The sequence below is a fragment of the Saimiri boliviensis genome, chromosome 11, assembly GCF_048565385.1.
Source record: "Saimiri boliviensis isolate mSaiBol1 chromosome 11, mSaiBol1.pri, whole genome shotgun sequence".
Classification (NCBI taxonomy): domain Eukaryota; kingdom Metazoa; phylum Chordata; class Mammalia; order Primates; family Cebidae; genus Saimiri; species Saimiri boliviensis.
Genome location: NC_133459.1, coordinates 278,950 through 302,991, shown reverse-complemented (window position 1 = coordinate 302,991; position 24,042 = coordinate 278,950). Strand labels below are relative to the sequence as shown.

General features: G+C 65.2%; 3 protein-coding genes and 1 long non-coding RNA gene across 17 annotated transcripts in view; 2 read left to right on the top strand and 2 right to left on the bottom strand.

The window, feature by feature from the left end:
* The first annotated feature begins 5,934 nt into the window (after positions 1-5,934).
* RNF223 (ring finger protein 223) lies at positions 5,935-8,490 on the top strand. Its single transcript, XM_074379914.1, has 2 exons — positions 5,935-6,905; positions 7,139-8,490. The coding sequence occupies exons 1-2, from the start codon at positions 6,753-6,755 to the stop codon at positions 7,898-7,900; spliced, it is 915 nt and encodes a 304-aa protein (XP_074236015.1). The 5' UTR covers positions 5,935-6,752; the 3' UTR covers positions 7,901-8,490.
* Positions 8,491-9,271: 781 nt separating this feature from the next.
* On the bottom strand, positions 9,272-12,908 carry LOC104653146 (uncharacterized). The gene is made up of 6 exons (XM_074379913.1): positions 12,097-12,908; positions 11,346-11,834; positions 10,663-10,795; positions 10,458-10,524; positions 9,953-10,267; positions 9,272-9,862 (listed from the first exon to the last, which is right to left on the bottom strand). Exons 1-6 carry the CDS (start codon positions 12,148-12,150, stop codon positions 9,322-9,324), a joined length of 1,599 nt encoding a protein of 532 aa, XP_074236014.1. The 5' UTR covers positions 12,151-12,908; the 3' UTR covers positions 9,272-9,321.
* Positions 10,708-15,094, top strand: LOC104653134 (uncharacterized). Of its 4 annotated transcripts, none has more exons than XR_012512283.1 (4): positions 10,708-10,768; positions 13,865-14,088; positions 14,506-14,573; positions 14,687-15,094. It is a non-coding gene; the product is annotated as an uncharacterized LOC104653134 (long non-coding RNA). The 4 variants fall into 4 exon arrangements; XR_012512282.1 differs by having other exon boundaries at positions 10,750-10,811; XR_012512284.1 differs by lacking the exon at positions 10,708-10,768 and adding an exon at positions 13,010-13,614.
* A 7,119-nt stretch (positions 15,095-22,213) lies between these two features.
* Positions 22,214-24,042, bottom strand: part of AGRN (agrin) — a 37,359-nt gene continuing 35,530 nt past the window's right edge. For all 11 annotated transcript variants that reach the window (XM_039473850.2, XM_074379911.1, XM_039473853.2 and 8 more), the window contains 2 exons: positions 23,767-23,870; positions 22,214-23,515 (listed from right to left, as the gene is read on the bottom strand). In XM_039473850.2, coding sequence (XP_039329784.1) covers positions 23,358-23,515; positions 23,767-23,870 — 262 coding nt within the window. In that variant the 3' untranslated portion in view covers positions 22,214-23,357. The remainder of the gene's footprint in view (positions 23,516-23,766; positions 23,871-24,042) is intronic.

Here is a 24,042-nt window from a genome sequence, read left to right as displayed (position 1 = left end):
CCTCTGAGGCAGCGAGGTTGGTCCTCGGGCCGTTCCAGCCCTGGCCCAGCCAGTGGGGAGGACGCAGCCTGGGAACCAGCTGCTTGAGACCAGGGTGCCTTTGGGTGCCCTCCTGCATGGCGAAGTCCCCAGGCACACAGTCACCCATTTCCGAGTTAAGCAGAAATTCATGGTGCAGAAAAGTCCTCCAGAGCTTGGTGACCCCGCTCAGACCCCTGGGCCTGGCTGATCCCTGCCCACACAGGGCAGGCTCTGGCCGGTGGCAGCAGCTACTGAAGCCCAGTGGTGCATCCAACCCCAGGGGCCCCCGCAGGTCACTGCCTCGTGGACCTGCCAAGGCTGCCCTGGCGCTGCTGGTGAACCCCTGGCCCCCCAGGCTCCGGCACTGAGTCCCGGGGTCCCTCCCCAGCCTCTGATATGCTGAGTCCCGGGGTCCCTCCCCAGGCTCTGGCACTGAGTCCTGGGGTCCCTCCCCAGGTTCTGGCACTGAGTCCCGGGGTCCTCCCAGGCCCTGGCGCTGCCCCTTTGCTTCTCGGGCTGTGCTGGTGGCAGGTGACCCCGGGGTTCCTGGGAGAGAGGCGCTCAACAGGCTCGGGCTTGGTCCTGGGTCTCGGATGCCCTGCAGTGACCAGCACATCTGCTTTAGCGTCGGGTCCTCCTCTGAGGGGCGGCCTGGCCGCCAGGGCCCCAGGCTTTTCCTGCGAAGTGCACTGTGGGTGCCGTCATGGTCCCTGGGACCTCGCCAGCAGGAACGTGGGGGCACGGGGTGCTGATATAAAGTCAGCCTTACGCAAGCTGTTTTCTGAGCCGCTCTCTCATTCAGCCTCACCCCAAGGATCCTCTGTTCTCTAAGGGCAGGGGGAGGAACAAAGCCCCCACCAGGCTGGCCCCACACACTCCGCCACCATGTGCTGGGGACAAGGAGGGGGGTGAAGGGGAGTCCAGAGCCCCCACCTGCTGCCTGGTTGGGGCCCTGAGAGCCACAAGCACAGAGTGACCCCCCCCACCCCTGCACAATTCTCCCCCACAGATCCATTACCCAATTGCAGCCTGTGCAGTGGGACCTGTGGCCCCCGACCCCCCAGCTCGGCCCTGAGGCTAGGGAGAGCATGGGTGAGCGTGGATGTGCCGGCCGGGGCTCCAGGACTGCAGTTGGGGCCATTTGGGGAGTGGGGGCCCCGGCCACCCCGAGCCCAGCACAGCAGTCGCTCCTCAGCTCTTTGAGGGGCTGCCGTGTGGGAACGTTTGCTGACAGTGATGGGCCGCGCCAGAGAGGGCCGAGCTGGGGCAGGACAGGCCGGCGAGGCGCAGAGGGCCTGGCACTAGGATGTCAGAGCGCCGTGCCTGCCCCCGTCACTGCGGCAGGAACGTGACTGCTGCAGAGCCATGTCCTTAGACACCTGTGTCCCTGTCCCCATCCCTGAGGACACCTGGCCCAAGGTCTGCAGCCAGGTGGCACCGGGGAACATCCACTTTGCCCTGGGCCCGGGTGGGTCACCTGGTCCTGGGGAGAAAGGGGGACCGGCCAGCACAAGGCCACTGAGCCCAGCACTGACGGACCCACCTGAGGCCCTGGGCCACGCGCCTGAGATTCAGGGACCCCCAGACTCCTCACGTGGGGAAGGAGACGGACCCAGATGGGGCGGAGGGAGGGTCCATGTGACCCCAGAAACTGCACTCCTGCATTTGCACCAGGCCAGGTGTGTGGTTTGGAGGATCAAATCAGAAACAGCACGGTCAGCAGGTCCAGCAGGCAGGCTCTGGAGGCCGGGCCGGGCAGACGGGCACTGTCCCAGCCCACTCTCCAGGCAGCCCCCTGCGAGCCCTGCCTCCCTCTGTTCTGAGTCCCCTCCCTCTCCTCTCACCCAGTGGCCCAAACCAGAAACCCAGGGTCATGCCGCCACCTCCACACACCACACGCCCTCCTCGCCGGGCACAGGAAGGCACACTGGCTGGGCCTCCCGCCAGAGTGGACACTGAGCCTGGCTGCGGGTCGGTGCCACACTGGAGATGAGTGACTCATTGGTAACACTAGGCCCGAGTCATTCCCAGAGCCCACCTGTCCCATCCCTGCTCCCCAGACTGGCCTCCCCTTAGCACACCTGGTCCTCAGGAAAGAAGTCCAGCCCTGGAGCCAACAGAGCAGCTGCACTTGAGCCAAGGGCCCAGCGTGGGGGGGTGGGCGGGGCAGGGCCGGGGGCCCCAGAGCAGCCCCGGCCTGGAAGGCCCCTCCCCCCCACCAGCCACCCCGTGTTCCCAGGCCTGGCAGCACCGGGTCTGACCCATAACCCAGGGGCCTGGTGGGGTGTAGAGGGGAAGGAGTCCCTGAGAGCGCGTGAGGAGACCAGAAGTGAAGGCGGTGGGGGGTCAGGCGCACACACCAGCATCCACACGCATCACGCACACGCGTGCTCACACACCCACCTGCTCAGCCTCCTGCTCACTAGCCAGGACAGAAGGGGCCAGGCAGGTCCACGCTCTGCCCCAGACACAGCTGGCCAAGCTGCTCCACGGTCCCCGAGAGCCCAGCGCCCTGGCCCCTGCCTGGTCTGGACTGGGAGGAGGGACGCCTGGCCTGGCCCCGAGACAGCACGTTCCTCAGGCCTTCCCTCACCTTCGCCTCCGGCACAAGTGTCAGCTGGGAGCCCAGAGTGACCTCAGTGCCCAGATATTCCCAGGAGCTGTTGGGAGGATGTTCCCAGAGCAGCAGGGACCTGGGCCCTTCCTGGAGGCAGCACGTGACCCCGAGTCACGACTTCAGGAAGCAGGAGGCTCCAGCAAGCAAATTCCAGGCTGGGTCTCACCATGGCTCCCGCACAGAGCTCCCATCCCCCCCCCACCCCTCCCTCTCTGGACCTCCATGCGTTCCTGAGACACCCTATCTTCCACCCCAGCCCTCACCCCCCTCTCTGAGCATCTGCCCCCACACCCTGCCCCTACTCTCCCTGGTCTGAGCACCCAATCCCCTCACGAGCTCCCGCACCCCTGCTGAGCCCCCACCCTCTCCCATGCTGGACCCCCATCCCCTGCTGAGGCCCCTCAGCCCCCACGGAGAGTCCCTCCTGGAACTGGCAGGGGCCCGCCCTCCTCCACAGGGCCTTCCCCGGCCCCTTCTGCAGTCACGGTTCCCACTTCCCAGTGTCCCTTGGGCTCCAAGATGCCTGGGGCAGCACTGGAGGAGCCTCTGGGTCCCCACTGAGGGGTCAGGGGCACCTGTAGGGGAAGTTGCCTGAGGCCTGGGGGTGCAGCCTGTGGGGTATCACCACCAGCTCTCCCACCAGGGTGGGCCCTCACGGTGGGGATGGGGCCGTGGCACCGGGTCTGACCTGCCCTTGCATGGGGTCCACTGGGCCTGCTGGGAGACAGCTCGCTGGACAGCCTGAGGGTGCAGCTCGGTCTACACCAGGCCCTCAAGCACATGGCAGAGTGTGCACTGCGGGTGCAGTCCAGGCCACTGGCTGCTCCTCTAGGCGCCCCCACACCGTCCATCCCAGCCCTGCTGGCCTCGGCCCCCAGACTCTCACCAGCTCCAGCCCTGGTCTTTGCACAAACCAGTCCTGTAGTGTGCTCTGGCGTGTGGATATTAGGGCACATGTGAGAGAGTGTGTGGCACTGAGAGGCATGTGTGAGGGCAGGTGACACGGGGGGTGAGCGTGTGATGGGTGTGTGTGACATGGGTGTGTGAGCGTGTGACGGGTGTGTGACACGGGCGTGTGACACGCACGACATGGGTGTGCGCGTGACAGGTGTGACACGGGTGTGTGAGCGTGACAGGTGTGTGACACGGGTGTGAGTGTGTGACGGGTGTGTGATGGGCGTGTGACATGCACATGGGTGTGTGCGTGACGGGTGTGTGACACGGGTGTGTGAGCGTGTGACGGGTGACACGGGCATGTGACACGCACATGGGTGTGTGCGTGACAGGTGTGTGACACGGGTGTATGAGCGTGTGACGGGTGTGTGACACGGGCGTGACACGCACATGGGTGTGTGCGTGACGTGTGTGACACGGGTGTGTGAACGTGTGACAGGTGTGCGTGTGACGGGTGTGTGTGTGACAGGTGTGAGAGTGACACGGGCATGTGACACGCACGACATGGGTGTGTGGCAGGTGTGACACGGGTGTGAGCGTGTGACGGGTGTGAGTGACACGGGCGTGTGACACGCACGACATGGGTGTGTGCGTGACGGGTGTGTGACACGGGTATGTAAGCGTGTGACGGGTGTGTGACACGGGCATGTGACATGCACGACATGGGTGTGTGCGTGACAGGTGTGTGACGGATGTGTGAGCGTGTGACAGGTGTGTGTGACACGGGTGTGACACGCACGACATGGGTGTGTGTGACAGGTGTGTGACGGATGTGTGAGCGTGTGACAGGTGTGAGTGTGACACGGGCGTGACACGCACGACATGAGTGTGTGCGTGACGGGTGTGTGACACGGGTGTGTGAGCGTGTGACAGGTGCACATGCGTGTCAGCGTGTGGCACTGAGGGGCGTGTGAGTGGACTCAGCCTGTGTGAGCGTTGGACATGGCTGTGTGTGACGGTGTGGCACTGAGGGGTGTGTGGACACGGGGCACATGTGAGTGTGGACATGGCCATGTTGAAAGCAGGCATGTGTGTGTGTGGATGAGGCAGGTCAGCGCACGGGTGGGTGTGGGCAGCGAAGTGGCAGGAATGGCTGGGTGCAGACTGCAGTGACCCCAGGCCGGGCTGAGGTTGTGGGGACTCGGGGAAGGTCTCTGCTGGGAGGTCCACCCAAGAACTCAGGGCCCCGGGGACCTGAACCTGGGGGCGAGCAGCTTCCAGAGGTTGCTCCGGGCTCCTGGGGCCGGAGGGGGAGAGGGCTTAGTCCACACCCCAGCCCAGACCTGCCCAGGCTGTGCCGACCCCACCAGGCTCCGACCCTCGCTCCTCACTCACTACCCTCCAGCCACCTCTGCCTGGCCCACCAAGGTGGGGACGAAGCCAGCCAATCCCTGCGGCCACACCCTCGGCTGGCACAACCCACAGAGTATAAATGGACGTGCCTGGGAGCCCACACCCGGCAACTCACACCTGCCTCCGACCAGAGCTCTGCCCTGCGCATTCCCTGTGCCCCGCCTGTCTGGGACGGAGCAGAAGCCACACCTGCCAGACCAGTGCCACCAGCACAGCCACTGGCAGCCGGCCTGGGAGAGTTACCTGCCAGGTGGAGCACAGGCCAGCGGAGGAGAGGAAGCAGACGCTGGGGCAGGACAGCCCCAGGCCCTGGAGCCCCACTGTGGCCGGCGAGGACAACCATGCCCAGGACCCCCTGACCGCCAGTGCCAGGTAAGGCCAGCTCAGCCCACGCTCACCCCTCACCCACACAGGCTCAAGGTGGGGCCCCATCATGGAGGGGTGGGGCCTGGGGCCAAGGAACTGGTTCTGTGGGGTGCTCAGGCCACAGAGGACACTCCCCAGGCCCCGGTGCCCGGGGCACTCACGACCTCACAGTGACGGTGCATGACTCAGGTGGTCACGGTGGCCTGTGTCATCCCACCAGCCTGCCTGGGACTCACTGGCAAGTCAGGGGTGGGGCAGGGCTGTGCCAGGAGGCACGTCACAGGGACGCACAGTCAGCCCCTCAAGGCTCACTGTTACCCCTTGACCCTTCCCTCAGGTGGGACACCTGTGGCCTGAGCCACCAGGGCCAGACAGTCCTGTGGCTCCTTGCAGGGGAGCCAGAGTGTGGGGGAGGGTGGCAGGGCAGGAGGCAGGGCAGGGCCGCAGGTCAGCTGAGATGCCCACCTGAGCCAGGTCAGGGGCAGAGTGGCATCCCCACGGCCCTGCCATGAGGTGGGAGTGGGTCAGGGAGAAGAAACACACCCTGCTTCCCCCTGGGTGGGTGGTGGAGGGTGTCCTGAGCGTCAGACGGGGGCTGGCCCAGAGGGAATGGCTGTGCTGGTCCAAGTCCCCACTCCCCGTGCCCAGACCCTCAGCAGCCAGACAGGCCGGCCCTGAAGGCCCCAGGCTGTGGCTGGCACGCACCTTCCTCAGGCACTGACCTGTGCCTGGGCCCTCCCTGTCTTCCCGAAGCCCCTGGGGCTCAGCTCGGCCCCCAGACCCAGAGACCCCCACATGCCACCCTCACACAGCTGCCTGCAAATCGGGCCTGCAACACCCAAGCCAGGGACCCATCCTGGGATCCGAGTTCAAACTCACTTCACCTAACTTGGAGTCCCCGGCCTGCCTGAGAGCCACATCTGCTGGGGCCCAGGGGCTGCTGACTCCCTTGGGGTGGCCCTGGCTGAGTCTCCCATGCTCTGGGCAGCCTTTTCCACATTGTGGTGTGTGTGAGTCCTGTGACGTGGGCCCTGTGGCGTGTGTGAGTCCCGTGATGTGGGCCCTGTGGTGTGAGTCCCGTGACATGGACCCTCCCGTGACGTGGACCCTGTGGCATCTGTGAGTCCCATGATGTGGGCCCTGTGGTGTGTGTGAGTCCTGTGATGTGGGTCCTGTGGTGTGAGTCCCGTGACGTGGGCCCTGTGGCGTCTGTGCGTCCCGTGACGTGGACCCCGTGGCATCTGTGAGTCCCGTGATGTGGACCCCGTGGCGTCTGTGAGTCCTGTGACGTGGGCCCTGTGGCGTGTTTGTCCCATGACGTGGGCCCTGTAGAGTGAGTCCCGTAACGTGGACCCTGTGTCGTCTGAGTCCTGCGACGTGGACCCTGTGGCGTCTGTGAGTCCCGTGACATGGGCCCTGTGGCATCTGTGAGTCCCATGACATGGGCCCGGCCTTGCATAAACAGTGGCAACTGTGGCCCGTCATCCTTACCATGATTTCCGTCCAGGCAGCAGGGCCAGGCGGGGCAAGGCCAGCAGGAAGCGCCTGCCGAGTGGTCAGTGAGACCCCCGTGCACGTGGCCGGCGTTCCCAGGGTAGGCTCACCACTGTAGCAGCCGTGTGATGACAGGTGGCGAGGGCTGGATCATGCTTGGGGCACAATGACCTCCCGGAGCACCGGAGGAACTTTTTCTAGGAGTGCACGGGGAACAGAGCCCTTCCCCGGGATCTCTGGGGCTGGTGCTGGGCAAAAGAGAAGGAGAGGGGGAGACAGAAGACCACCAGAAGGGGTGGCCTGTGGTTGCTCACCACAATCTCTGTCCCACAGCTCAGAGACGTGTCCTCAGGCCAGCAAGTGTGGCACACGGCTGTGCCACCCCCTTGCCGGAGCAGCTCCACAGCCTCCATGCCCCGGTCCCCCAGCTCGGCCGGCAGCCCCCGGTCCCCTGGCACCCCCGGCTCGGAGAAAGTGGCCTCCCCCCTGGAGTGCTCCATCTGCTTCTCCGGCTATGACAACATCTTCAAGACACCCAAGGAGCTCTCCTGCACCCACGTCTTCTGCCTGGAGTGCCTGGCCCGGCTGGTGGCTGCTCAGCCCGAAGGCAGCCCCGGTAGTGAGGCTGTGCCATGCCCCTTCTGCAGGCAGCCCACGGCCGTGCCGCCCGCCGGAGCCCCCGCTCTGCGCACCAGCCGCCAGCTGCAGGCCCGGATGCCAGCGCATCTGCGGCGCGAGGAGCCCGTGTGGCTGGAGGGCACCAAGCTGTGCTGCCAGCCGCCACCTGCCACGCCTGGCCGCAAGCCTGGCTTTGTATGTGTGGACGTGGGCCTGAGCAAGCCCGCCCAGCCCCCTGAACCCCTGCCCGTCCAGGACCCCGCCCCCCGCCGGGGCCGCCTGGCCCACTGCTGGGCGCGCTGCAGGGACTGGAAGCGCATGGCGCTGGTCTCCGCCCTGCTGCTGGTGCTCTTCTGTGTGGCGCTCTGGCCGGTGCAGTGCGCCCTCAAGACGGGGAACCTGCGCTGCCTGCCCCCGACCTCCCAACCCCCCACCACCACGGCCGCCTTCCCCCTCGGGCTTCTGACTGGCAACTAGGGTCACCAGCCTTGTCCAGGTCGGCCATGAGTGGCTCCCCAACTGGGGTCTCAAGGGCGCAGCAGCCACTGGAAGCCGGTCCCTAAGGACCCGAAAGCAGCCCAGCATGTCTGAGGATTCCACTTGGGCCCCGCCAAGTCCAGGCTCCATTTAGCTTGTTCACCCCTCACTCTCCAGGCTGGGCCCTAATGGGGTGGACGTGAGAGGGTCTCCAAAGCCTCCCAGAACCACAGGCTCCCACAAGCCGCAGAGACCACCTGCAGCTCCTGTTATGCAGATGGGGAAGGGCCCAGGAGGGAAGCCGGTCAGCACGCCGCGGTCCATGCACACAGAATCGCCCGCCAGGGAAGGGAGGGAGGGGCCTGCCAGGACCCAGCTCACACTCACGTTTCACCCCCAGGCCCTGCCCAGGCCTTCTTCAGGCGGGGCTGGTCCCTGCCGTTGGGTGGGGGTGCTAGTCTTGCCCTCTGACTGAGGGGACAGAGTGGGGGCAGGGCAGCCCCCAGTGCAAGATAACCATGGAAACTTCCAGCTGCCCTCCAACCCTTGTGAATTGTAGATTTTTAAATAAATTATTTGTATCCATCTTCTTTAAGAGGGCCTCACTCTGTGTGCCCCTGCCCCAGCCTCGACCGAGATTAGACCCCAGCGGGATCAGGCTCCCAGCAGCCACTGGGACAGGGGGGCCCAAGGTTCCAGGGGATCCAGCTCCCAGCCCCTCTGGCTGTGGACAGGCAGTGGGTTTCTGGAGTTGGCTAGCGCCTCAGCAGTGTGAGGCTCCCCATGGAGATGGGGAGAGCCCGGGACACCTGAGGCAGGCCAGGCAGGACCAGAGGGAGGGCTTCAGCTGGCCCAGAGCCCAGTGGCTGACAAAGGGAGCCTTTCTCTTCCCCCATCCCCCACCATGGCCACACTAGACTGCACCTCCAGGAAGTCATGCCCCATGGCCCTGCCAGGGTCCTGACTAGAGAACCCCAGAACCTGTGACCCCTGTGGGAACCCAGGCATAAGGGTCCCCAGAAGCAGAGGTAGGAACAGCCAGCGTCCAGCCTCCAGATCCGCAGACCTGCGGCCCCCACAGACCCTCTGGCCCTCCCAGGGCCAGCCTTGCTAGACAAGAGGCAGAATGTGGCTTCACGAGGGCTGGGCAGGAGGCTTGCCAACCCCAGCCCTACCTCGTCTGCCATAAGCCCCGGGAATCCTGCACCACCAGGCCGGCACAGCCAGGCCAGTTCCAGCTCAAGCAGGTCTCACACCCCTGACCCCAGAGCCCAGGGACTTCCTGCTCCAACCAGCTGGGCCTCTGGCCGGGGTGGGGAGGGGCTCGGGAAGGCCCCACAGAAGCCGAGTCCAGCTCTAGGGGCCCACAGACACCCTTGCCCCAGGCCCCCATGAAGACACAGAACAGAGAACACAGCACTTTACTGGAAGGCTGCAAAGCCACAGGCCATCCGTGATGTGGGGAGTGCAAGCACGGGCCGCGGCAGTGACGTCACTCTGTGACACACAGGCAGGCACACACAGACCCACACCCTTGTCACCGGCAGGGCCAGACGCATGACGCTGCACAGGTGGTCACAGGAGCACCTCACGCACACCTCACTCCACAAACATCCACCCTGTGACTGATGAGGCTGAGTCTCCCTGGGGCCACGTCCCAGACCACGGGAGCAGGCAGGGCCCGCAGACCGGTGTCCTGGCCGCTCAGACCCGCACTGAGAGGCTGAGCTAGCGGTGCACACGAGTTCACACACGGTCACGCGTGGGCTTCGCAGCCGCCACTCCCTCTGCCGCCCCTGGGCCTCCATGAGCTGGGGACGTGCTGTGGCTCTGTCCTGGACACAGTCCCGACCCGCAGCTCCCGCCCCACGCGGGCACGGCCAGGCCGGGCGTTCCCTGTGGCTCCTCAAGCACCCGCCGCTCCGCAGGTTCGCATCCTCGCGGTCCCAGGGCTCCGGCGTCCTGCGCGCGGAGCAGCGGCTCAGCCCTGCGCCGCGCACACCCCTAGTCCCTCCCGGAGGACCCGGCCCCTTCCCGGCGACCCATTCATACCGCGGGCGCCCGCGGAGACGTTGGCCGGGGGCTGCAACCCTATTCGCGGGGGGCGGCGCCCACGTTTTGGTTCTCGCGCTCCCGGACCGCTCGGGCGGGGGTGAGGGGCCGCCGGTCACCATGGCGACGCCAGCGCAGGCCCCGCCCCGCGCACGCCCCGCCCCCACCTGCTCGCGCAGGCGCAGTTGCTCGCACTGGATGTACCGCTGCAGCGCCGAGTACACGAACTTGTACTGCGCCTCTGTCTGCACCATCCCGGAGCGCAGCCGCCGAACCAGCTGCATCGTCTTCGGGACGTCGAAGTCGCAGTCCAGCCTTGGGGACACGCGCGCTCAGGGCGGGGCTATGGCTGTGGGGCGGGGCCTGCATGCAGGGGCGGGGCTGCGGCTGAGGGGCGGGGCCGGCGGGCAGGGGCGGGGCTACGGCTGAGGGGCGGGGCCGGCGGGCAGGGGTGGGGTCGTCCTGAAGGGTGGGGTTACAGCGGGGCCGGGAAGGGGCGGCTCACCCTCCCTGCGGGTGACATCCACCAGGATGCCAATCACGGTGATGGTGCCGGTGCGTCCGGGGCCGCGCTGAGGACAAACCAGGCGGCCTTTGATGAGAGTGGGGGGCGGGGCCGCCCCACCCACACGATGGCTCCGCCTGCAACGTCCCGCGTGGCCCCACCGGCCCCGCACCTGCACGGCCCGCGTGGCCCCGCCCTGCCGCACCTGCAGTGCACCAGCACGGTCCGGGCCCCCGGCTCGCTGCTCTGGGCCCGGTTCCCCTCGCCCGGGAAGCCAAGGACGCCGTGGTCCGGCCAGCTGAAGTACTAAGGTGCTGCACGGTGCGCGGTGGCTCCTCCTGGGCGGGGCAGACGGTCAGTGAGACCCCCGGGAGGGAGGGGTTGGGGGGGAGAGGCTGAGGCACAGCAGGGTTTATCTGGAGCGCCCAGGTGGAGGGGCTGCAGGGGCCCGGGCGAGCAGGAGGAGGGAGGAAATGGCTCAGGTACCTGGAGAAGGGAAGAGGAAGCTGGAGGGGGGAAAGCAGGCTGTGGGGACAGTGATTCTATAAGGAAGAACCAAATGTGAGGTCTCTATGGGGACCCGCAGGACCCCCCCCCCAACCGGGCGGGGGCTGCGGGGAGAAGCAGGTAATCTACCCGGGACAGAAATGGGCGCCGCTGGTATACAACAGAGGCCAAAGCTGCAGTTTGAAGAGGTGTATGTGAGGAGCGGCCGCTCGCCCACAACTGAGAATGTGGCCACCTGAGTGGCCCGAGCCCAGGCCTGGGTGAGCCTTCTGGGTTGAAGGGTGTGGAGGCCCCCGAAGGAAGTGGGGTTAGATGCAGCCAGGTGTTGGGGTCTCCCAGTGCAGGCCCACAGCGGGCACGCTCCACGGCTGCCGGGCTCACCAGGCTCTGGCCGCCACACCTGCAGCTCCCACACACAGTCGCCCTTGGCCTGGCAGCTCCCAGGTTACGCACACGCACCGGCCGGACTCCTGGCTGCCGTGCAGCTCGGGCCCGTACCGGAAACACCTGTTCTGGGGAGAACGCTTGCATCCGCCTTCCCGGCAGCCCCCGGCACCTCCCTGGCCCCGTGCCCTGCAGAGACACAGGCATGTGCGTGCAGCCACGGGACTCTCTGGGACCCTCCCCAGTCCCACGGCTTCCCACAGGCTCCTTGGCCTGGGCGGGATGGGCCCCAGGCAGCTGAAGTGTGCGGAGTGGGATGGGCACTGGCGTGCCCACTGGCACCTCGCCCCTACCCTGCCTCGCTCCACCTCCCTGGTGGTCATGAAGATGACACGTGTTCTCCTGGTGCACCATGGCCCAGAAAGCAGCCACCGTGGCAATGTACACGCTGGCCACACCATGGCCTGGCTCCTCCTCAGGGTCAGTCTGAAAAGGGGTGAGGTCAACTGCTGCTGGTTCCAGAGGAGAAACTAGTCCATGCAAATGACATGCAAATGACCTGTAAATGATATGCAAAGGAGCCCTGGTGGCTCACACTTCTCACTCCAGGCCCTCAAGGGGCTAAGGACCAAAGCCTATCCAGTCTCTCTGAGACCCCTGCGGACTGCCGCCCACCGCCTCCCCGGAGACCCTGGTTCTTCCTGGGCCCCCCAGGAACCATGAGTCCAGGCCCGCCTCCCGTGCACACCCTCCCTGATGTAGCTGGCATTGACGTCATCAGTTCCAGGCCTGCTGTCATCATGTCGAGCAGGATTACTCGAGTGGTGTCAGCTGGGAAGGGAGGTGCCGCTCAGGTCTCCAGGGTGGAGCTCATGGGCCCCACCCTGCCTCTTTGCCCACAGACCCCTGGAGAGCAGAGATGGGGGGTCCAGGTGCAAGAGGGAGCCTTAGGTCAGTGGTGGCAGAGGCACGGCCTCCCCCCACCTCCCCCAGGCCTGACGGATGAAGCCCTGCCCTCTGCCCTCACAGGGAAGGGTGTTCTTGTAGTGATTCTTGGGCTTGTTCTCCACCCACTGTCCCTCCTTCAGGGGTACAGGAACCCACATTCCTTCTGCTGCAGCACCTGAATGTGATGGAGCCTTCAGCCTACAGCCCCAGTCCGTCCCAGATCTTAGATGCCTACTCCAGCCCTAGATGTCCATCCCCAGACCCTAGATGCCCACCCCAGCCCATCCCAGACCCTGGATGCCCACCCCCAGCCTGTACTGGACCCTGTGCTCCTCTCAGGCACTTGCCCCAGCCCCAGGGGACAGAGTCGGAGGGTGGCAGCCATCAGGGCGCACCTCGAACTCCTCCCAGAAGCCCTTCTTGGCCTTTCTGCTGGCATTGGTGGTCCTGCTGAGCTCCTGTACCTGGCTCTCAAGGCTCCAAGTACTGATCCTCGTGGCTTAGAGGGGCTGCCACAGAGATGCCCATGTCCAAGCTGTGGGGGACCCAGGGCCCCTAGGACCCCAGCACACACCCCCAGGGCCCAGTGGAGCCCACCACACCCCCCGCCCCGAAGACCCCAAAATACCACCCTTGAGGGCAGCTGCCCCAGCCCCCACACCCCTCCACCTACCCCCCTGCCCCGGGCCCCAAACCCTCATCAGGTCACGGAGGTCGCCATCATGTGGACACTGGGAGAGGCTTGCAGGCTTCTCCTTCACGTGGCCATTCAGGCGCCTAGGGTTTCCCCTGGCAGGTGGTCTTCTCTGATGCCAGTCAATCCCCAGCCGCTTTCCCCTCATTCACATCCCCCCTGGAGGTCAGGGCCACCCTGCCCCGGGACCCTGTGAGTTCACACATGGGTAACCCCGCTTCTGGGCACTGAGGAAGGAGAGCTAAGGACCCAGGTCCCACTCTGGACCCAGGGCTCTGGTGCTGGGGAGGGGCCTACCTGCTGGAGGTGCACGACGGCCCCTGCCCTCTCCACCATCGGACTCTTCCTGCACTGCTCCCCCACGTCCCCGACAGCGAGGGGCCTGGCCAAGGCCACTTGCCCTTCCCAGGGGCCCCCGCGGCCCTCCGCCCCCTCCCACCTGTAATCGATCGTGATGCGGGCGCCCCGTGCCCTGCGCCTTGTCCTATTCCTGTGCCAGCACCGGCGGCGTGGCGTCCCCAAGCTTGCTCTGACTCACACCGGGAAGCTGCCGGGCGCCCCTTCACCAGCAGCAGCTTCTCGGCCTCCTTGCCAGACCACCTGGCAGGGGACAGGGGAGCACAGGTGAGGGGCAGAGACGCACATGGATGGGGCACAAGGCTCAGATAGACGCACGCAGACCTTTGGGGTCCAGGCAGCACCCCCATCCAGGCCCCATCGCTGCTCTGCCCGCCTCCCTGGCCCTCACCCCGTCCGGGAGCCGGCGGAAGGCTGGCGGGCTCTGCAGGGGCCGGCACCAGCCACCAGGTGGCAGCCTCGTCCTCAGCAAGGAGGGGCCCAGCAGCCTCCCCAGACCAGGCCTCCGTCCGGGCAGGTGCAGCCCCTGCTGGAGGGACCAGCTCGGCCCAGGGCACCACCCAGGAGGAACCGGCTCCCCAGGGCACCCGGGCGACCTTCAGGAAGAAACCCTCTGGGCCTCGGACTTCCAGCCTCCGAAGGGAGGGAGGCGCCTGCCTGCCCAGCTTACAGCAGCCCGGCCGCCTGACGGGCCTCATCTCCCGGAGGGCAGACGCTGTTCCACGCACGATGGCGTCCCAGGTCTGTTAACACTTGATGGAGAGGAGCGACTCAGAGAGGGGTGAGGGTGGGTGCGCAGGGAGGGGCGAGGCTGACGGGGCCTGTGTGGCCCCTGGGGGCCAGGCTCCGTGTCTCAGCGCAGGTCAGGAAGATGGGTGTCACGGAGGAGCTGGGTCCCGGCTCTGCACACCTCAGGGCCCAACTCAGGCAGAGGCTGGGGCTGTCGGTGTCGGGAGGGGAGGCTGCAGCCTGCAGCCCTGCCCCTTCCTGGAGAACAGCCTGCCCTGCCCCGGGACCCCCTTCATTCACATCCGCCCCAAGTTCAGGGCCGCCCTGCCCTGGGACCCCCCTCATCCACATCCCCCCTGAGCTCAGGGCGGCCCCAAGCCTGCGTATGAGATCACAACTGCTCCTTACTTTCTTGGCGTGCGTCTCCAGTGCTCAGGACTAAATTGTACGCATGTGGAGCCCCAGAGCCCAGAAGGTCAGCAGAAAGAGCCACACACGTGAGTGACAAACGGAGGGACGAGGGGCGGGGGCGAGGCAGGAGGCGGTGAAGGAAGGAGCCGAGGACTCAGCGCCCCAACCCTCTGCCTTCCTGGCTGCGATGTCTCCCCAGGGACGGCTCTGGGACATCTTCTGGCTGCACAGATGACACCCAGCGGGCCGGCGCCTCAGGACCTCCACACCCAGGTCCCCAGGACGGCGCCCCCACGCCCCACACTGGCCCAGTCCACTGGTTTGTGGAGTCATAACCTGTGCACAAATGGGGGGGGGCTGTGGCCTGCCCCGGCTCCGGCGGCCCCTCCACCCCACAAAGGGCTGTTGCTGGGCTCTTTCTGGAATAAAGGCCACACAGCAGTGAATGACAAAGGCCTCCATGGCCAGCTGCACTGGCTCATGCCTGTAATCCCAGTTACTCAGGAGGCGGGCAGATTGCCTGAGCCCAGGAGTTCAAAACCAGCCTGGGCAACACAGCCAGACCTCATCTCACTTAAAAGGAAAAGAAATAAAAAATAAAGGCCTCCACAGCCTCTCATTCTTGAGAGGAATTGAGTGGGATGAGTCGGTAGAGGGGCGGGGGTAGGTGCAGAGGGAGGGGGCGGGACCAACAGGTGCTAAGACCTTGCTCCACCTGTGGCACCCCCAGCCCTGGCTGGACCCCTGGAGACCCCATCCCTGGCTCTGGCCCGCCCTGGTTGGGTCCCTCTCCCCCTGGGAACCCCATCCCCGGCTCCGGCCTGCCCTGGCCTGGTCCCTCTCCCCCTGGGGACCCCATCCCAGGCTTCAGCCCGCCCTGGTTGGGTCCCTCTCCCCCTGGGGACCCCATCCCGGGCTCCAGCCCACCCTGGTTGGGTCCCTCTCCCCCTGGGGACCCCATCCCGGGCTCCAGCCCGCCCTGGCCTGGTCCCTCTCCCCCTGGGGACCCATCCCGGGCTCCAGCCCGCCCTGGCCTGGTCCCTCTCCCCCTGGGGACCCAATGCCGGGCTCCAGCCCGCCCTGGCCTCTTCCCTCTCCCCCTGGGGACCCCATCCCCGGCTCCAGCCCGCCCTGGCCTGGTCCCTCTCCCCCTGGGGACCCCATCCCTGGCTCCAGCCTACTCTGGTTGGGTCCCTCTCCCAAGCCCCAGCTCCCCCTCCTCCTTCAGGTGCTGCCTCCATCCCTGGAGCCTGCCCTGCCCCTCTGCTCGCCTCTGAGCACAGCTTCTGGAAGAAGTGCCATGGCTGTGTGATTTGTGAATGTGAATGAGTTAAAATTCAGCAACGGCAAAACTGCTGCTGCTCACGAACACCGTGGTGCGGCCGGGGCTGGTCGGCACCGCCACCCTCACCCACATCTTCAGGGCTGGGTCCCGCCCTCCAGGCCCACGCAGGACTTGGCGCTCGGGCTCCTTGTGGCTGGTCAGAGCTCCGTCCTTCCAGCGCGCCTTCTCCGGTGGCTCCACGGAGGCTGCACTCCCCGGCTTCCCACCTTCCCTGGCTGGGGCCCTTCACCCTCCTCCTCTTTTGGAGCCCTGATTGGGAGCCCCCAGGCTCTGAGCTCCTAACCGACACCTGGCTTCAGCATCGCGGTTTGGAACGTTAACAACACCTGTTTCCTGACATCTGCAAAACTCAAAGCTCCTGATCAGGCTCCACACCCCTGACCCTGTTCATCTTTCCCATTCGGGCAAGGGTGCCGGCCCTGCCCTCTGCCCCGCCCCCGGCCCCTTTTGGCACACCCCTCCCTGGCTCTGATCCATCAGCCCCTCTGGTTCTACCTTCAAAAGGTGCCCAGAGACCACACAGGGTGGTTTATGCCTGTAACCTCAGCACTCTGAAAGGTCTGAGGCGGCCCAGTCACCTGAGGTTGTAAGTTTGAGACCAGCCTAGCCTAACCAAGAAGGTAAAACCCCATCTCTCCTAAAAAAACAAAAATTAGTGAGGCATGGTGGTGTGTGCCTGTAGTCCCAGCTACTCAGGAGGCTGAGGCAGGAGAACTGCTTGAACCTGGGACGTGGAGGTTACGGTGAGCTGAGATCGCGCCGCTGCACTCCAGCCTGTAAGACAGAACAGGACGTGGTTTCAAATTTTAACAAAAGGTGCCCAGAACTGACCAGTTCTCCCACCACGCCTGGCTCCACCTGACCCCACAGCCACGCATGGCAGACAGGGGCTCTCAGGAATTGCAGGTTGGAGCTGCTCCCAGCTCAGTGTTGGCCTCTATGGCTCTCAACAGACACAGAGTTCCGTCAACCCCGCCCTGGCTAGCCACCTTGGCCTGCCCTGAAGCAAGGCACACACCTCCAGAGAGGCCCTCCCAGGCTGGCACTGACCCGTCCCTGTCCCTGCTTCTGTGTACAGTGCCGATAACAGCAGGCAGATCCCCCATGTTTGTGTTCACTGGTCTCCCTGTGTCTTTGCCTCTAGAGGAGGGCCCGGGGGAGTTGGCCCCGGCCTCAGTGGCACCCCAGGGCCTGCACACTGGTTCAGGGAGGCCCAGGCACTCAGAGGATCTGTGCAGGGCCCCCAGCAGTGAGCAGACCGCTGTCCACACCTGACCTGTGGGGAAAGGGGCATAGCCAGCCAGGCACATCCTGGGCACTTGCTGGAGTTGCTGCCTAAGCTCCTTCCCATGAAACTGGCTTGGTGGGGGGGCCAGACCTGGGGGCAGTTCCCACTGGGTGGTCCTCGGGGAGGCTACCAGGAAAGGCTTCCCGGAGGAGGAGTGCCACAGGGTGACCTCCAGGGCCAGTCATGGGAGAGCGGGGAAGGCCACCGGGAAAGGGTAAGCGCAGCCCTGGACCCAAACTGAGATGCCGCAGGTGCGGGGGTCGGGGGCAGGGACTAGAACCCAGGAGGGAGCTTCCACCCATGGCCTCAGCCTCCACCCACCCCCCAGAAGGGTGATGCCCAGGTGTGGGGGTGGGGACGAGGGTGGGGACACAGAGTGCGTGAGGGACCTTACCTGTTCTGTGGGGACTCTCAACCATACTTCCCCCCTCCTCTCCTGCCCGAAAGCTACCACCGAGTCTGTGGCATGGAAATCTCCAGGGGTGGGGCCCGAGGGCTGTATCGGCTCACACCGCCACCCCCATCCCTCTCAGGCAGCCGCTGCAAGGAGGGGAGGCACTTACGTTGGTACCTTTCTATGCACTTATCAGAGAGAGCAAAGGCTCTTACGATTCCTCTCTTCTTACTTCTCACAGCTTCTAAGAATTTACAAGGGCGCGTCGGGTGGGAAAGTGGAACATGAAGGTGGACGAGGTTGGTGACCGTTGGAGCACGGCACCTCGGAGAGGTGTTTAAGCCCCCGGACGTCTGTGGGTCGGCTGGCCAGTGTCACACCTTCCTCGAGAGCCGGCAGAGCAGCGTTTTCTCTGAACTCCCCAGTGAGAGGGAAACTCCCCCTCACGGCCTGCTAAGTCACGGGCGCCTCCCCAGGGCACTTCCCCAACGCTGCTACCACAAGGCATTTACTCTGGCCTTTTACCAAGGGACATTTACCATGTCCCTTCAGTTCCAAATTACATTTCACCCGATTATGTCTATACTATAAGAGGGCTGGGCGCGGTGGCTCACGTCTGTAATCCCAGAACTTTGGGAGGCCAAAGTGGGCGAATCACCTGAGGTCAGGAGTTCGAGACCAGTCTAGCCTGGCCAACATGGTGAAACCCCATCTCTAAATAAATAAAAATACAAATAAAAAGACTAGAATGTTCCTACACTAAAGCAAAGATTAATAGAGAATAAAGATGTAATAAGATTGATTATGTAATTGATTGTGTGATTGAATCTAAGTCTAACTGGTGTCATTGCTGTAACTAAGTGATCAGTCATTTATTGTGCTGGGATAGATTATGCCTTCCGTCTCTTGACGTGGCACCTGGACAACTTTCTTCCCACACCCACTGCCATCCCAGCCTGAGCCTGGGCCTCACACTGGGCCTCGAGGTGGAGCTGGGTGCTCAGCAGGCACGGGGGAGGCCCCGGTTCCCAGCTCCCACCCCTCCCCTGGAGGCGCTGCTCAGGCAGGAGAGGGGCTTGGAAGGCCCGATCCCCATCCCAAGGGCTAAGGGTCACCTCCGTGCCGAAGGGCTCCTGGCTCTGTGGGGGGCCGGTGACTCGGCTCTACCCTGGTGACGTGGCCCAAAGCTGAAGGGACAAGGTCGTGGGGACTGTGAGGTGGGCGGGACACACTGGGCTTTCGGCCCCCAAGGCCCCCAACAGGTCTAATGAGGTCACCCAAGAGGTCAGCCTGACCCAGACTGGCCGCCAGCTGCTGCAGCTCCCTGTGTGGCTTTGGTCTTGGCGTCTGATCCGTTGGGGGAATGGGTCCGATGCTGGGACCCTGGGACTCCCCCTGAGGAGAAGTGTGGGTGGGAGGACCCGTGAATTGCTTGTCAATGCTCGCACACACACACGCACACACACACACACACACACACACACACACGGGCACTGTATGGGGGCTGCTTTACCCCATGCCGGGGCCTGGCCACACCTGCCTCTTGGTGGCCGGCATGCAAGGCCGGGGGGAGGGTCTCAGAGCTCTGGAGGTGCCCTTCCCACCTCCCTCCCTAGAAGTGGAGGTCTCTCCTGCAGCCCCCAGGGCCAGCCACTCGGAGGCGGAGGAACCACAACCAGGGGGGACTCTGCCTCTGAGACCAGCCACAGCCCCATTTCTGTCCCCAGTCCCTGAAGAACAGGGGACCCAGGGGCTTGGGGGGCCCACCTTGGAGGGGCCCAGGACCCAGACACCAGCATTGCAACAAAACATGCACCAGTCAGGACCTCAACAGCCCAGCTCTGCCGCCCCATGTCCGAGTGGTGTTCACTGAGGTGCTGCTGACCCCCAGACCATGAGGAGGGGCTGGGGCAGCGGGGTGGGCTCGACCCTGGGATTTGGCCTGGCCTGCCCAGGCCTGATAGGGTTGTGGGCAGGGTCCCAGGGGCCAGAGGAGTAAACAGTCCAAATGGTCATCCCAGGGCAGGGTAGGGCAGGGTGGCAGGTTGCGGCAGAGCCTGGCCCGGGGCTTTCCCAGGCGGGCCCCGGTCACACGCTGATGACATGCACATGGCTCTCCCTGAGCCCCAGCACTTTGCCCAAGGGTCCTGCCAACCCGTCCCCAAAGGGACAGTACACAGCAGCCTCTTCCTTCCTGGGTTCCGGCTGGACGCAAAGCATGAGAAGCACAGGGCTTTGGACTGACAGGTTCTTGGTGACCTGACTCAGTTCCACTGTTGCTGAGCCTAAGGCGCCCAGGACCCTCCAGGAGGCTGCCCGGGTTCCCCACACACACCTCGTTTGCTGGGTAGGGTGGACCAAGGGTCTCTACAGACCTTGAGCTCTGGCCAGGAGAAGGCCTGTGAGCCCTACTGGTCCCTTCACGGATCTGGGGGTCACTCACGGTCACAGGGCAACTCCTTGAGCTCCAGGCTCGCCAAACCCCAGGCTCCAAAAGTGGGGGCTCTGGGTGTTGTGCCCGGACCTGGAAGTGGTGATGTGTGGCTGTCACCTCCGAAGCTCCCGGCTGATGGCAAATTCACGAGGCAAGGTGAGCCCACATGCGTGTGCACTCAAGCAGGTTGCAGGGGTCCAGCAGAAAGGGCAGGAGGTGCCCGGTTCCTGTAAATGTACCACCTCCCTCTCGCTGGAGGCAGGAAGCAGGCCAGACCGGCGGCCTGTCCCAGCTCTCATGCACATCCGCCCTGAGCCCCCCAGAGAGACAGGGATCCTGCCCTCCACACTGGGCTCCCTGGGGGGTCTGGAAGGGAACCTGGTCCCGGCAGGTGAGCAGAGGCCACGCCTGGGTTGGAAGAGAGACTCGGCCTCCAGGACCCCCTGGTGTTGACGCCTCAGTTTCAGGACTGGGAAAAGTGGGGTGCCCCCCGACAGACTGCATCGCCGGGGTAGCCAAAAGGAAGTCTGGAGGAGGGCACGGGGCCCAGGGGACAGAGGGAGAGGCTGTGTCAGCCACCCTCAGGACACCTTCCCGGGGTCGGGATGCTGCTGACTCTGACCAGGCCCAACCTCTGCAGCCCTTTCCACCCGCCTGAGGGAGGCCAGGCCTGGCGGACCAGGGACCAAGTACCCTCGCAGGGCCTGCGGGTGGAGGGGGTGGGGCGCGTGGGACCCCAGGTAGCGCGAGGACGTCCCGGGTGGCATCTCACCACGCCCACCCGTCGGGGCCCTCGGCGCTTCCCCTGGACTCTGGGCTGCGTGCCCCGGGCTCACCTGCACCAGGTCGGGTCTCACCGCGCAGCTCGCCGGTACCCGGGGTGCGCTCTGGGAGGCCCCGCCCCGTCCCCGCCCCACGCCACGCCTCGACCACGCCCCCGGCTTCCTTAAAGGGCCCGCGCCAGCCATCGTGCTGGGCGCTCGGGAGTCTGGGCTGCAGGCAGAAGCTCGGCGGTCCCCGCTTCAGAGCCGGGGGTCCCGCGGGCGCTGTAGTCGGCTCCATCCCGCGCTCCCTTCCAAGACCCTCCGGCCCTTCCGGGGCCGCCTCCTCTGTGGACAAGGGCAGGGGCTCCAGGCTTGGGGGGCGGGGCCCCCGGGACCCCGGCCCTCGCCTGCGCTCGGCCGCCCCCTTTTCATTGGCCCCGGGTTTTCACCTCTCAGACCCATAGCTTCCAACTCGGGACCCACCAGCGCCTCTCCGCCCGCGAGGCCTTTCTCCTCCTCACCCCAGGCCACGGAAGGTCTCGTCACCCTCCAGGTCCCATTTGAGTTCTCTGGGAGCTCCTCAAACCCCCTCTCCTGGTTCTGCGCCCCCTCCTCCTCCCTCCTCCATTTCCGGCATCGGGCTTTTTCTCCCCTCCTAGGCTCACCCAGCAGGGGCACCTGCCCGGGCTTAGGCCCAGCCAACCCCTGCCTGGCACCCCTCGGCCCCTTGGACCCCACTCAGGGGACCCCTAGCTCCCCCAGCCCTGCCCTCCCTCCAGACGCATCAGAGCGAATCCACCCAAAGCTCCGGTGCCTCCAGCTCCATCTCCACCTCCCTGAGAGCCTTTTCTCACCTCCTCAACCCACCCATTCTCCCCCAAATCCCTCCGTCTGCGCCCCTGCAGCCGAGCACCCTGTCCCAGACAGCGGCGTCCTCATGAGATCCAGTGGCCTCCTGCTTGGAGCCCTCCCGGAGCCTCCCCACCCACGCAGTCCCCGCTGCCCATCTCCATCCAGCCCCCATTGCTCTGACCCGTGGCCTCTGCCCCTGCACGCCATCCCGATGGACCCACACCACGTGCTTCACCCCGGGCCTCCTCACCTGCCCTCCCCCAGCTCATCGTTTGGGTCTGGGCTTGGGCGTCTGTTTTACCTGGACCTTTCCAGAAGCCCAAAATTAATCTGCTCCCCCACCTCCCACCACCAGAGACCTGTGTGTGCTGCTGATCCTGGACCCTCTCCTCCCTGACCCCTAGCACCTGCCACCTGCCAGGCACACAGGGTCACTCAGCGTGTCCCCAGAGAACCAAGTGCTGAAAGGCTGAGAAAGCAAATGTCCAGACGCATGGGCCCACCTGGGCGTGGAGCTCATGGCTGTTATTTTCCTTTTTTTTTTTTTTTGGAGAGATGAGTCTGGCTTTGTGGCCCACACTGGAGTGCGGTGTTGGCATCTCGGCTCACTGCCACCACAGAGTTGAGTGAGATGCCAGCAGGCCAGGGCTCTGGTGAGGATGGACACGTTTTCAGACTTTATTTCACAGCGATCGACAGAAACGTACTGGAGTTAGTAACATGGCGCCCCGCCTCCCCGCTGCCCGCTTTATCTGGTCCTGCTCCTCAGAGGACTGGGCTGGGGCTGGGGCTAGAGGTGGAGACAGGATGGGCCGTTGCAGTTTAAGGCATTTCTGGCTTCAGAGCCATCCCTGCCAGCCCTGCACCTGCCCCTTGACGTCGGTCAGACACTGGCTGGCCTGGGTCATTCTGAGACAGGGGTGACCATCCCTGGCGCTGGAGGGAGGATTTGCGGCGAGGCAGCCCTCAGCCGCTCTCGGCTGACACGAGAAGGAGGGGACCCACCACTCCTGGGGTCAAATGAAACAAACACATGAACACGGCAGGTGGCCAGGCCCAGATGCCCAGGCGGGCAGCAGAGGCCAACCGCATCCGACAGGGGCTCTGCTCAGGGGCTCCTCACAGGGCCTGGGGTGTGGCACAGGGACACGGCCACATCCAGGGTGCCTGGGTGGCTGGGCAGGGTGAGCTGAGGGTCACGGCACCCAGGTCGGCCCTGGTCTGGCCTCTGCTCCCTGGGGCTGGCGCAGGCAGCAGGGGCGGGACTTTGGAGCTGGCCAGTGGTAACATTGTTTGTAAGTCACAGTATTGGCCCCGGAGGCCCAGGCAGGACCAGGCCCTGGGATCTAGGCAGCCCTCGAGAAGGCCAGCCGCGGCCCAGAGCACACACAGGGAGAAGCAGCTCAAATGGGAGCTTGGAAAGCCCCGTGGGGGCACCCAGAGGAAGGGCCCCATCAGGCCTCACAGCCAGACGGAGTGAGGGTGACTCGGGAGCCTCGGCTGCTTCTCGGCAGGCGGGGACGCCATGGGGGAGGCACAGTGCAAGGCGGGGCTCGGTGCCCAGAGGCAGGGGGTGCATCCTGAGGCTGCCAGCCACACCCAGCCCTCCACGCTGCCACCTTGCCCGTACGTCCCTCGGCACCAGGTCTGTCTGCAGCACGGCTGCCTGGACGGAAGGGAAGCCGGGCCAGCAGTCCCTCCGGCCAACACGCAGGCAAGAAAATCATCAAAAAGCCACAAGTTTACAAAAATAGAAAATAATTGCAGCGGGGAGTGGGGGCTCTGGTGCCAGCTCACGGGGCGGGGCAGGGCCGCAGCTCCGGCTTGGCGACGGCGTCCTCCAGCAGACGCAGTGGGCGCCGGCCCACCACCACGTCCCGCAGGCAGCCCGCGAAGCCCGTGCCGTAGGCCTTGGGCAGCGCTGGGCCCGCTGGCAGCTCTGGCAGGCCCCCTGCAGCACAGACAGCGGGAGTCACCAGCTGCGACTCGGTGATGCCAATGGGCACAGGGACCCCCCGGCACCCCCACGAGCAGGTGGTCCACGGGAGGCTACACACAGGCCCTCGCCTCCTGACCCCACAGCACTGGAGAAGAAAGGGCCCAGCCTGCCAGCTTACATGCTGTCCTGACTCAAGGCCGGCCCCAGGGTGGAGTCTGTCCCTCAGGTATCAGGGGACCCTCCAGTCTCCCCAACACACTCACCAAGCCACAGGGCTCCATCAGTGTCCAGCTGCGTGGCGCCCAGCGGGGAGGAGCCAGTCACCGGGGCCTCATTGCCCACCTGCAGGGAACCTTCCCTCTGCTCCCTGGAACACAGGAGGGGGACCATCAGGGGCCAGAGCTCCCTCTACCTCCTCTAGACCCAAACTCCAACATCATTCCTATGCCTCACAGGTGCCTCAGCCGGGGGACCCCCCCAGGTGTCACCCTCGGGGGCAAGGAGGGGGTGGCCTTGACCCCAAGGAGAGCACCAGGAGC

Coding starts and splice junctions, on each gene's coding strand:
- RNF223 (XM_074379914.1), top strand. CDS start 6,753: ATGGGCCCGGCCTTGCATAAACAGTGGCAACTGTGGCCCGTCATCCTT. Junction 6,906..7,138: donor ACGTGGCCGGCGTTCCCAGG/GTAGGCTCACCA, acceptor TCTGTCCCACAG/CTCAGAGACGTGTCCTCAGG.
- LOC104653146 (XM_074379913.1), bottom strand. CDS start 12,150: ATGATGACAGCAGGCCTGGAACTGATGACGTCAATGCCAGCTACATCA. Junction 10,796..11,345: donor GGTGTGGCGGCCAGAGCCTG/GTGAGCCCGGCA, acceptor TGCCCCGCCCAG/GAGGAGCCACCGCGCACCGT. Junction 10,525..10,662: donor ACCGTGCTGGTGCACTGCAG/GTGCGGCAGGGC, acceptor GTTTGTCCTCAG/CGCGGCCCCGGACGCACCGG.